The 12,281-nt window shown below is 52.1% G+C and overlaps 1 protein-coding gene across 1 annotated transcript; it reads left to right on the plus strand.

Annotated features, from left to right (window-relative positions):
- The first annotated feature begins 220 nt into the window (after positions 1-220).
- On the plus strand, positions 221-10,798 carry Slc16a5 (solute carrier family 16 member 5). Its single transcript, XM_051183536.1, has 4 exons — positions 221-482; positions 2,955-3,098; positions 7,613-8,422; positions 10,226-10,798. The coding sequence occupies exons 1-4, from the start codon at positions 284-286 to the stop codon at positions 10,474-10,476; spliced, it is 1,404 nt and encodes a 467-aa protein (XP_051039493.1). The 5' UTR covers positions 221-283; the 3' UTR covers positions 10,477-10,798.
- Positions 10,799-12,281: the final 1,483 nt, after the last annotated feature.

Raw genomic sequence — 12,281 nt, forward strand, 5'->3', positions numbered from 1 at the left:
GCCCGCCCCTCCCCTGCCGATTTCCTGCCACCTCCAGCCAGGCTGTCCCCGGGAAGTGGGTGAAAGGAGATGCCAAGGCCAACGCCAAGGCCTCTCGTCACCTCCCAGGGGGCGGTGCCCCTCCTTGATACTCCCGCCGGAGCATAAGGAAGAAGCACTTTCAGTCACCCAGGTGGTGGCAGGTGGGCTGAGGGAGGGCTGGCAGCCCGCCAGCCCCAGGCTCCATCCCCTTTCCTCTCGTGCTGTGGCCACGAAGTGGCTGTCACAAGACCAGGAGCTGAGAATGCCCCAGGCTCTGGAGCAAGCAGACGGCAGATGGGCCTGGGTGGTCCTGCTGGCCTCCCTGGTGACCCAGGCCCTCACCGTGAGCTTCCCTTCCTGCATCGGCGTCTTCTTCACTGATCTGCAGCGTGACTTCCAGGCCACCAACAGTGAGACCTCATGGTTTCCCTCTGTCATGGGGGCCATGCTCCATGGTGGGGGTGAGCGGCTTGAAGAGGGGGTGAGGGGACGAAGGGTCTGTTGGGGGCTGGGGGGGACCCTCTCTCCGGGGCCACATGCTTTACCTCCCCACCCCTCCCCCGGATGCATTGCTGAGGTTTCCTTGATTTGACCAGGGCCTGGCCCACCTGGCTAGGAGCCAGCTGCATTGTGCCCTGTTCCTCGAAGCCTGGGCTGCATTAGTGAGGAGAAAGTGGAATGACACCTGAGGCACGCTGTCAGCAAGGATTTCAGAGTCCTCTTGGTGACTGATCTGGAGCGAGGCACTCAGTGGCAGAGTGACAGCTGGTACCGAGGCCGCCTCTCAGGACTTTCTTTCCCGTGTGATGTAACAGGGGAGACCTCATGGGTCTAGTATGGACTAGGAAATATATGGGGCTGTGAATTATTAGTATTCTAGCTAGCGATCCTCACTGTGGCTTCCTGGCAGGACAGGACAAGCCTTAAAGGGGGTCACGGCAGACAAAAGCTCCATCTCTCCCTGGAGAGTCCCTTACAGACCCTGGAGCTTAAAGAGGAGACTGACCCCCATCCCCCCCTTCTCCTTACCATACCAGGTGGCACCAGTGACCTCTCCCCAGGACCTAGGAGGGTGACTCCACAGACAGAGACCTCGAAGGGGGTCCGGTCAATGACAGCGCAGCGAACACACACACACACACACACACACACACACACACACACACACACACACACACGTTTGTTTGGCTCTGCCGATCCCAGCTCCCCAGAAGCCTTCCCACCATTCCTCCATCTGCCTGATGATTATTTCAGATACTTCCCTCACACTGAGAAAAAGGAAAGTCGGGGTTGCGGAGATTGTCAGCCTCCATGATGACCCTGAATTGACCACCAAAAGTGTGGACTTGGGGTGAGAAGGAGAAGCCGAGCCTGGTCTAGAATGTGTGGCCTCCAGCCTTACAGGGCTGGAGTGTACAGTGGAGGTCTCAGAGGGATCGTTGCCTTGCAGGCATTAGAGGCTAGAGACTGGGTACCCTGTGGACACCCCAATTCACCAGCCAGCTTTGGGCCACTGCCCAGTCACAGACACACCCACAACTTCTGCTGCTGGTGTGAGTTCCCTACCTGCCCATCTTCTCACTTGCATACGTGTGTGAATCTGTAGAGGGAAGCAAGGCCTGCAGGGACTGGGGGGGGGGGTCTGAAGGCAAGGGACAATGCTCAGCCAGGCAAAGGGCACAGGTGACTCAGGATCCCCACCCCAGCTCCACCCTCTGCCCATCTATGACTCAGAACTCTTCCCAGGGTCACCTCCCTGAGTCAGGTAACATCCCAGAGGTAGGGAAGACACGTGGGCCTGCGGTCACATCCATCCAAGACTCCTTCCACACTGCGGCGGCGGCTGGCTCGGCGGCTTGTTCTCAGGCATGGGCTGGCTCACACAAGGCACCTCCTCCCATCCAAGATACGCACTTGTGATCTGTGTGCATACACTTCCTCTGCCCTCTGGGAACGTTACCGCGAGCCTCTCCATTGTACGTGTCTCGGCGTGGGGGTGGGGTGCTCAAAGAGTGTGGGCCTGTGAGATATCTAGGAACAGTTGGCCAGTTTGCCTGGTTTCCCCTTGCCAGGAGGCAGGGCTGTCAGAAAGCACCTGGGCGTGAGACCGGGCCCTTCTCCATGCAGGCCAGATAGCTTATTGGTTGAGGGAGCTTCAGATTGGATAGCTTCGGGAGCCACCTACCTCCCTCCCTCCCTCCCTCCCTCCCTCTCTCCCTTTCCTCTCTGTATCTCTTAGACTCTCCCTGCTTCCGGCCTCTCTCTGTTTCTCTGTCTCTCAGTATATCTCCCTTTCAGTCTCTCTTCCTCCCAATCTCAATCTCTCTCCCCCCTCTCTGTCTTTCTCTCTGCGTGTCCAAAAGACAGAGCCCAAGGCCTACATGCTGAACATGCTTCCTCTCCCGCTCGCTCGGCTGCAGCTGCAACCTCAGCCTTGGGTGCATGGATTGGGAAGTGGCTAGAATCGGTGAGAGAGGGCAGAGAGAATCTGGCCTGATTTTCTCCCCAGCACTCCAAAGGTCAGAGAAAGGTGGCACAGAGTAGTAAAGGGTCCGATCTTCTGTGGGCTGTGTGAGAGGGAGGGCTGGATGCTGAGCTCAGTATTCTAGGGGCTCTTTCTGGGGTGACCCCAGCAAGGGTGTGATGCTCACGGTGGGGGGGGCATCATAATCCCACCCACGTCCTTACGGTGGTCTCACACCACCTAGCCCAACCACTTGTTCTCTAGGGGAGGAGACTGAGGCAGAAAGAGGCGGGAAACCTTTCTGGGGCCGAATGGCCAGACTGCGTCAGGGTGGAGACCAGAAGCCACGTTAGCAGATTTTTCGCTATCTCTAAATCCCCTTGGCTAGTTCCTCCTAGAACCCCTCTCTCAGCCCTTCTGTGTCCTGACCCCAGACCTCCTCACCCACTGCTGCTTGTCTTGCCTACAGGACCCCTGTGCAGCGTCCTCATAAAACATTTTGGCTGCCGAGTGACCATGATGCTGGGTGGCATGCTGTCCAGCCTGGGTATGGTGGTCAGCTCCTTCTCTGCCTCACTCAGCCAGCTCTTCCTTACTGCAGGACTCATCACGGGTAACTGTCACTCTGTTCAAAGTGGCGGGGAAGGTGGGATTGCTTACAGCCCGGGGGAGAAGACAGCCAGGGGACAGGTCCATAAGAATGCTTGAGAGGACAGGCCAGAACAGGGCTAGGGATGTGACAGCCTCCTGGCCTGCGGGAATGTGAGCAAGTATGAAGAGTCAAGAAGGAAGATACGGGAGGCTACGGAGTGAGACCCTGTGTCAGCTTGAGGCAGACCGGACTACATCATGGGTGTCAAGCCAGCCTGAGCTACAGAGTAAAACTCAGTCTCAAACAAACATGCAAAAGAAAAAGCTGTACTCAGTGCATGGTCAGGGAGCAAGAGAGAACAAAAGGAATTAGAGGGTCCCAGTAGCCCATGACCCAATGATCTCCTGTTGAGCCTCACTTTCCCCCCCCCCCCCGGGGCTGAAGAGATAGCTTAGCCCCTCTTCCAGAGGACCTAGGTTCAAATCCCAGCACCCATTTGCAGCTACAACTGTCTGTCACTTCAAGGTCTGACACCCCCATACAGACACACCTGCAGGCAAGACACTAGTGCAAATAAAAGTAAATAAGTTTTTAAAAAGAATAAGCCTGGGGATGGTGACACACACCTTTAATTCCAGGACTTAGGAGGAAGAGATAGGCTGATCTCTGAGTTCGAGGCCAGCCTGCTCTACTACAGAACAAGTTTTAGGACAGCCAGGACTACACGGAGGAAACCCTGTCTTGAAAAAACAAAACAACAACAACAAAAAAAAGATTTATTATTTTCATTGTGTGTGTACCAGTATAGATCTGTACGTCATATCCACGCCTGTTACCCCTAGGAAGCCAGAATAGGGCATTGGATTCTCTGGAACTGAAGTCATGGAGGGTTTTAAACCACCATGTGGTGCTGCAGCTTGAGCCCAAGTCTTCTGGGAGAGCAGCCAGCGCTCTTAACCACAGAGTTATCTCTCTACTCCTAGGCCACGTGTCTTAAAGTTTTCATATTGCCAACAGCACTGAGCTAGGGGCCAAGCCTTTGCTATGTGAGCTAGTTGGTTTGGTTTGGGTTTTTCAAGACAGGGTTCCCTGTGTAGCCCTGTAGATCAGAGATCCACCTGCCTTTGCCTCCCAAGTGCTGGGATTAAAGACATTTGCCACCATACCCAGCTGCTATGTGTGTTTTTAAGGGACGCTTATTAGAACCGAGCAGCATTCTAGGTAGAGGGAATTGCGAATGTAAAGTTCTCTGAGGTACGGGGCAGTTGGTAAAGAGCTTGTCTTGTGAGCATGAGGACCTGAGTTCAGAACTCAACATGGAAAAGCAAAGTGTGGTGTCCCATCTTCTACTCCCAGTGCTGAGGAGGTGGCGAGAGGGCGGATCCTTACGGCTCACAGGCTGGCCAGCCTAGGGTATTTGGTATGTTCTGGGCCAGCGAGAGACTCTGTTTCAAAATAGGATGCATGGCACTAAGGGATGAGACTTGAGAATTTTACACACACATGCACACACCAGACAGTGGTCACAGACTAGAGATGTAGGAACAAGGGGCCAAGAGGCAGGACAGAGGCCCAATGGAGGCTTAATTTAGAAGTGTCTTTGTACTGAGATGGGACACCACCTGAGTTCAGGCAGAGGGGTGCGTGACATTGTCTAAGATGCTAAAGCATCGTTCTGGCTCTGGTGACTCTAGGGGTGAATGGACAGGAGCAGGCAGCACACATCCAGATCCCAGGTGCTCGTGGTTTGAGCAGCATGGAATGATGAAGTATAGGGTAGGCAGGGTTCAGATTAAAAGGGTGAGATGACCACAAAGCTACTTGGAGGATGGAGAAACAAGATGTGAAGCTTAGACAGGCTGAGGTCCTAGGGAGAGGGACAGGCAGCCCAGGCTCAGATGGGAACATCTTGAGATGAGGGTGCTGGGCAGTGGTGCTTCACCTTTAATCCCAGCACTTGGGAGGGAGGCAGAAGCCGGTGGATCTCTGTGAGTCCAGCATGGTCTACAGAGCTAGTTCCAGGACAGCTAGGGTTACACAGAAAAGCCATGACTCAAAAAACCAAAACCAAACAAACAAAATCTTGAGATGAGGGATCTCCCTGCCGTCCCTGAGGGAATGAGGGTGACAGCTGAGGAGAGAAGCATCTGGGTAAAGCTCAGCCAGAAGCTGATGGTCAGAACAGTTTTCACTCGAGTGAGTGATGGACCATGCCTGCCCTTCAGCACTAAGACCTTGATGAGAACAAACCCAGCTATGGGTCAAGATATGGAAGGAGCAAGTTCGTTCAGTTCAGCCGTGAAAATAAGTGACGGAGAATATGTGCTCAGTGCACAGTGCCTGCCTTGCCTTCCTGGATCCCCACTAGGAAAGCAGATGCAAGAGATGAGGCTGGGACCTGGCATTTCCCCTCTGTCCCTGTCTGCCCCTCTCCTCTGCCCCTCCCCCTCGTCTTTCCAGCCTCCCCTCGGTCTTTCGGCCTCTCCTCTTCATTCTTTTTGTTGGAAGGGTTAAAGCAGGGGCTCCCTTATGTCCTTTAGCCAGGCCTTGAACTCAGAGCAAGCCCTTTCTCTGCCTCAGCCTCCTGAGTGCTGGGAGGACAGGCGTGTACCCCCATGTCCAGTTCCTTAACCCTCTTTCTTTTTTCCTCTTCTTCTTTTCCTAGGTCTAGGGATTAAATCCAGAGCCTTATACAAGCATGCATTCTACCCCGGTACATCCCCAGCCCCTGAGTAAAAGATTCCGAGAAATGGAGTAGTAACCAGAAGTTGTGGTGTTAGAACAACACATATTCATCTGTTTTGCTTTCCTAGAAATTTGTATTTGTTTTGCTTATTATTGTGGTTTTGAGACAGGGAAGCCCTTGGCTAGTTTGGAACTCTAGATGTAGACCAGGTTGGCCTCAAACTCACAGAGATGTGCTTGCATAGCCTCCAGAGTGCCGGGATTAAAGGTGTTTACTACCACAAAGACTGGCCCAGTAAAGAAGGGAAAAGAATAATTCAAAACAGAGAAATTGCTGGTGGGAGGGCTTGAGGAGACAGGCCAAAGGGCAGAAACAGAGCTGAGGGCATGGGTGAGCCACTGCCAAAGGACAGCTAAGTGAGGAGGGCTTTGGACGGCAGAGAGGAAGAAGCCTGGCCCGCCACCCAGAGGGGCTTTTCCCCCAGTGCTGATCACAGGAGGCACAGGGAGACACTCTGGGAGGGTGGTGTCCCGGTGCGGGTAAAGACGTGGCCCTGACAAAAGTCACAAAGTAGAAGGGCAGTTTGCTGTTTAGAGAAGGAGCCTGTAGCGTTTGACCCTGGTGACTGACAACAAGCGGCTTGAGACAAATCCCAGGGCTTAGGCCAAAGCCAAACCAAAGTCTTCCAGGGCAGAGAAGACACTTAGGATGTTTAAGTGTGACAGGAAGTCTTTGGGAGTCCTTAAAAGCTGATGTTTAAAATGTCACTGTAGCCAGGCAGTGGTGGCAAACCCTTTTAATCCCAGCACGCAGGAGGCAGAGGCAAACAGATCTCTGTGAGTTCAAGGCCAGCCTGGGCCACAGAGCAAGTGCCAGGACAGGCTCCACAGCTACACAAAGAAACCCTGTCTCAAAGAACAAAAATAATAAACAAACAAATAAATAAAATGTCACTGCAAAGAGCTCCAGAGATGGTTCAGTGCTATCAGTGTGTAGTGCTTTTGCAAAGGACCTGAGTTTATTTCTCAGGAGCCATATAAAGTGGATCACAACACTGTGGCTCCAGCTCCAGAGGATCTGATGCCTCTGACCTCTGTGGGTACGGGAGGTGGGTATACACAGACACACATGTAATTAAAAACAAAGATAAGCCGAGCGTTGGTGGCCCTGGTCTACAGAGCGAGTTCCAGGACAGTCTCCAAAGCGATACAGAGAAACCCTGTCTCAAACAAACAAAACAAACAAAAAACCAAAAGACAGATAAATAAATTAAACAAATCTAAGGGCAGGAGAGATGACTCAGCAATTAAGAACACTTGCTGCCCTTGCAAGAGGACCTGCCTTCAGTTCCCAGAACCTACACGCTGGCTCACAGCCGAGTGAAATTTCAGTTCCAGAAGATCCTATGTCCTCTTCTGAGCTCCACAGGTATCAGGCATGACCATGATGCGTATCCACACATGCAGGCAAAACATTCATACACATAAAATGGATAACTCTAAGAGAAAATTTCTTTGAGACAAAGTCTCACTATGTAGCCCTGGCTGGCCTGGAACTCATAGAGATCCGCCTGCCTCTGAATTCTGGAATTAATGTCACTAACTACAATAATGCCTGAATGAAAAAAATTAAGGTTATTACGGTGCTGGCAGAGGGGAGCTGGGAGGAAGAGATGGGTCAGATGCTTACAGGCAGGCGGTCAGGTGCCTTCCATCACGGGAACTTGCAAGTGTGTCTGACCTAGAGCCAAAGAAGACAGACATGTAACATGAGCCAAGACCCCCCTATTCCATGTAGAGATGGAAAGTCCCAAAATGTCCCTGAGCTGATGCCTCCTCTCGCTCTACAGGCCTGGGCATGTGTTTCAGCTTCCAGTCAAGCATCACGGTCCTGGGCTTCTATTTTGTTCGCCGTCGACCACTAGCCAATGCACTGGCCTCCATAGGAATCTCTATAGGCGTCACTCTCTGGCCACTGCTGGCCCGGTATCTTCTGGAAACCCTGGGCTGGAGAGGAGCCTTCCTCATCTTCGGTGGGATCTTTCTCCACTGTTGTGCATGTGGAGCCCTCCTGAGGCCTGTTGCTACCAACGTGGTCCCTGAGCCCAAAGAAGATCTCCTTCTACCTCCCAAGACACCTACACGCAGCTGCCTGGCGACATGTGTCTCAACCATCCAGTACCACCTGGCCTTTGACATCCTTCGGCACAATGTGGGCTTCTGCATCTATGTGACGGGTGTGGCGTGGATGATGCTGGGCTTCCCTCTGCCACATATCTTCCTGGTACCATACGCCTTGCACCAAGGGGTGGATGAGTACTGGGCAGCCATGCTCATGTCTGTCATCGGCTTCTGCAACATCTTCTTACGGCCGGTGGCAGGGCTGTTGGCGGGCAGGAAGAGCTTGGCAGCCTACCGGATATATCTGTTTGCCACGGCAATTCTTGTCAATGGGCTCACCAATCTATTGTGCACGGTGTTAGCGGACTTCTCGGGGCTCTTGAGCTATTGCTTGGTGTACAGCCTGTCCACATGTGGTGTCGGGACCCTCCTCTTCCAGGTCCTCATGGACATTGTCCCGATGGATCGGTTCCCCAGTGCCCTGGGCCTCTTGACTGTCCTCTGTGGTGTGGTATCTCTCATCTCCCCTCCACTAGCTGGTGAGAGCCTGGGAGGGAGGGCAGCCAGGCATGCCCAGGTGGAGCCTGTATCGGTAGGTCGTAGAGGGCAAAGCAGAGGAGAACACCTAGACAGATCTGAGCCGAGTCTACCATTGCCACAAGGGTCTTGGAATCTGGGATTCCAAAGCAGCTCAGGGACCATGCTACAGTGTGTTATCTGCCTGACAATCAAGGTATGAAAAGATAGGCTTTTGACCAGACACGGTGATACACGGCTGTAACCCCACAATGGGAAACGGAGGCAGAAGGATCAAGAGTGTAAAGTCATACTTGGCTACATAGCAAATCTGATGCCAGCCTGGGCTATGTAAGACCCTGTCCCAGCCTCCCCATCAGAGAAAAGAGAGAGGGGCTGCTCTTCCAGAGGGACCTGAGCTCATTGCTAGCACCCACATGGTGGCTCATAACCCCAGTTCCAGGGAATACAGGGCCCTCTTCAGACCTCTACAGCACACTTACATACATGTAGGTAAAATGTTTATATACCTACATGTATGTAAGTGTAGGTATATGAACATTAAGGTAGGGAGGGGTTGGAGAGATGGCTCAGAGAGATGGCTCAGCAGTTAAGATCACTGGCTACTCTTGCAGTTCCCAGCATCCACACGGTAGCTCACAGGCACCTGTAACTCCAGTTTTAGAGGGTCCCTGCCCCCTTGTGGCCTCTGTGGGTACTGTACACATGTGGCCTGGAGACAAAATACTCATTCGCTTAAGTAAAAGATTTTTCAGCAGGGAGAGGGAAGGGAGGAGAGAGGGAAAGGTTTTGCGCTCCAGACCCACGCGAATCTTTGCTCCTATCAGTAAAGCATGCTGATGAGAGGCACGGCCTTGTAAGGATCCCAAGGTATGAAGGAAAGGGCATGGCTCATGATAAGAGCTGTACCTGTGCTTACAGTAATGAACATCCTGCCAGGAAAACCACAGCGCCAACTCCAAAACACAGAATAGAGCACGTGCTATGACCTCCACCCAGAACAGTCACGGAGTGAGTGCCCCGAGTCAAAACCTCAGACTTGGGCCTTACCTTCAGGAGCGGAAGCAAAGGGACATGTAGGGACTGAGGAAAACAAACGGAGTTTGTAAAATGAGACCCAGGGGGAAGGTGACTGCTCAGCTGAGGGAGGAATCTTCAGAGTGAGTGGGAGGAGGCTGGTCCTGCAGGCAGTGGCGACACTAAAGCAGCCAGTTACCATGGTCAGACCCTTCCTATACTCACCTCAGTAAGCAACCTTATTTATTTGTTTGTTTTTGGTTTTTCAAGATAGGGTTTCTCTGTGTAGCTTTGGAGACTGTCCTAGAACTCATGCTGTAGACCAGGCTGGCCTTGAACTCATAGATCCGCCTGCCTCTGCCTCCTGAGTGCTGGGATTAAAGGTGTGCGCCACCAGCATCAGTGAGCCCTTTTCCCGAGTGTGAGTTTCAGTTTCCCAGGAAGTCCTGCAGGCAGATGAGTGACTAAAGAGACAGGGTTGGGGCTAAGGTAGGGCTATGGCTGGGCAAACAGCTCAGATTCCTCTAGCCCTTCCGTTCCTTTTCCCTGATGCCAAAAGTAAAGGGCCCTTGGGTTCCCTCCTGGAGAGGACATCTGCTTAGGTCAGAGGCCAGGTGCTTCCTCCCTTCCTCTTACTCCACACAAATCTATTGTGCACCTCCAAGGTACCAGCCATAACTTCTTGTTGAGCAGAAAGGAATCTAAAATCTCTACCCTCCTCAAATACACGTTAGTTGGAGGACCCCCTTTAGCTCCCATGGTGGATTAACTTGTTCTCTGTCCCCTAGGACTCCTGCTGGACATGACCAACAACTTCAACTATATTTTCTATGTGTCAAGCTTCTTGCTCATCTCGGCCTCCCTCTTCATAGGAGGGGGCTTCTATGCTGTGCATAAGAAGAAGCTGAAGCAAAATGGACAAGCCAAGGTGGAAGATGCCATCTCAGAGACTACCCCGATGCAGGGTCTTACCTCAGAAGACAAGGCCAGCACCAAGAAGCAACTATGCACTGAAAACATATGTGTGACCACTGTCTGAACTCCAGAGGTCCCATGTGACCTGCCTCCAAGCTGGGAAGTCCCCGAGGGACTGTCCTTCCAGAAAGCAGAGTGTAGAAATGGGTCCTTGGGTCCCAAGAAGATGGATGTGAGCCCTGCTTGAAGCAGTCTTGGCTAGCTACCCTGCGCTGGCTTCTCCCAGCTGCTCCTACAACCCAACACACGGTGCATCTTCCCACCCAACCTTCCCACGACGATTGTCCTTCTTAGCCTCCAGACAATTCTGAAAATTTTCAAAGATTCCAAGAACTTCCTCTTCTCTCTTTTCAAATAATCAGCCCTGGCCCCTTAGGTGAGGAGGGTTAAGGGTGCTGCTTCAGAAACAGACCCTCTCGCTGACCATAACCATGGGAGAGGAAGGGCTGGAGGCCAGGATGAGAAGTCGGCCTCAGTACAAGATGGGCACAAATTGTTCGATGGATTACAGGTCCTGACACCTATGCAGATAGCTGTCCCAGAGAGGTCCTCCTGCTTGGGTCTCAAAATTTATGAAGTCTGAGGAGTCATCTACCGTCAAGCAGGGCCTGACTCAGCATCTTCCCTTTTACCATACTTTGTATCCACATAAGGGACATCTGACAGAGCAGGAAACCAGAAGGCCGGCTGAGCAGCCTACAGAACATTGTGGAAACTGGATGTGTATATGCAAACGGTAGCCTGTGCTCTGCTCTTGACCTTCTGAGGTTCCCCTTCCTCCAGGATGTGGCAGTAACTGCTGCTAGCCTGAACCCATGGCCTGGAGCCATGCCTATGCACACATTTCTGCTCTCTGAGGTCATTTACCGAGGGCTAGCTGTCATCAGCCAAGGCTTGTCCCAGGGGCACTCCTGGGGATGGAAAAACAGACTGTTTGAATTTTATACAAAAACATTCCCTGAAGCAGGTCATAAACCCTGGACTAACAAAGCAGGAAAAGCTGCCTGAGTAAATTTCCTCCGCTCTCTCAGCTTGGAAGAAAGTTCTTGGTCGTGTTTATTGGTTCAGGCTTAGCCAGGCTGCAACAAGAAAACCTTATCAGGAAAAACGATTTTATTTTCATGACTGACGCCAGCCTTCCTCCTCCACAGAGCCATCTGGCATGAATAAGCATCTCTAGGATTGTCCCGACTCCTCTAAGATGCTATCTTGAGTGCCCCCTCATGGTCAAAGGTAGTACTGCAGCGGTGCATTTGCTGAGTTGTTGCTTCTGTTCGCTACCTCTAGACCTCGGATGGAGATGGCTGAATAAGCAGGTAAAGGTCCTTGCTGCCAAGCCTGGCAACTTGAGGTTGATCCCTGGGTCCCACATGGTGGAAGGAGAGGCCCCACTACCACAAGCTGTTCTCTGGCCTTCTCGTGTGCACTTTGGCATTTGCACGCACACAAATACATGCAAAAATAAATGTAATTTTAAAAAAATGTTTGGCCTGTAGGAGATAATGTCACCTTCAGATTGAAAAGTCTGCCTCTGTGTCTAACCCCCACTGTTTTCCTAATCCCAACTTGGTCCTGAGCTTGGTCACAGGCATAGCTTTTGCTCTGAAGGGGAGAATGCCAGGACCTATTTCTCTGCTCTAATGGAAAACAGAGTTGGTGCTAACAGGTCCACTTCCAGGAGGCGTTTAAGTAACGTCCAGCTAAGAAATGTTCATCTCACTTACCCATTGGTAATAATGGCATTAGTCTATAAGCAACCAGCAAAGAAGAAACGAGGGTAGGAAATGTAGCTTAGAATGGTAGTGTGTACCAAGCCATGGGTTCAATACCCAGCCTCAACCAAGCCTGGACGTGTTGTAATCCCAACAC

Source organism: Phodopus roborovskii, unplaced genomic scaffold, assembly GCF_943737965.1.
Source record: "Phodopus roborovskii unplaced genomic scaffold, PHOROB, whole genome shotgun sequence".
Lineage (NCBI taxonomy): Eukaryota > Metazoa > Chordata > Mammalia > Rodentia > Cricetidae > Phodopus > Phodopus roborovskii.

What these genes read in the sequence shown, in the direction of transcription:
- Slc16a5 (XM_051183536.1), top strand. Translation starts at nt 284, where the DNA reads ATGCCCCAGGCTCTGGAGCAAGCAGACGGCAGATGGGCCTGGGTGGTC. An exon ending in TACTGCAGGACTCATCACGG is followed by an intron (nt 3,099 to 7,612) that starts GTAACTGTCACT and finishes CTCGCTCTACAG; the next exon opens with GCCTGGGCATGTGTTTCAGC. An exon ending in CATCTCCCCTCCACTAGCTG is followed by an intron (nt 8,423 to 10,225) that starts GTGAGAGCCTGG and finishes TCTGTCCCCTAG; the next exon opens with GACTCCTGCTGGACATGACC.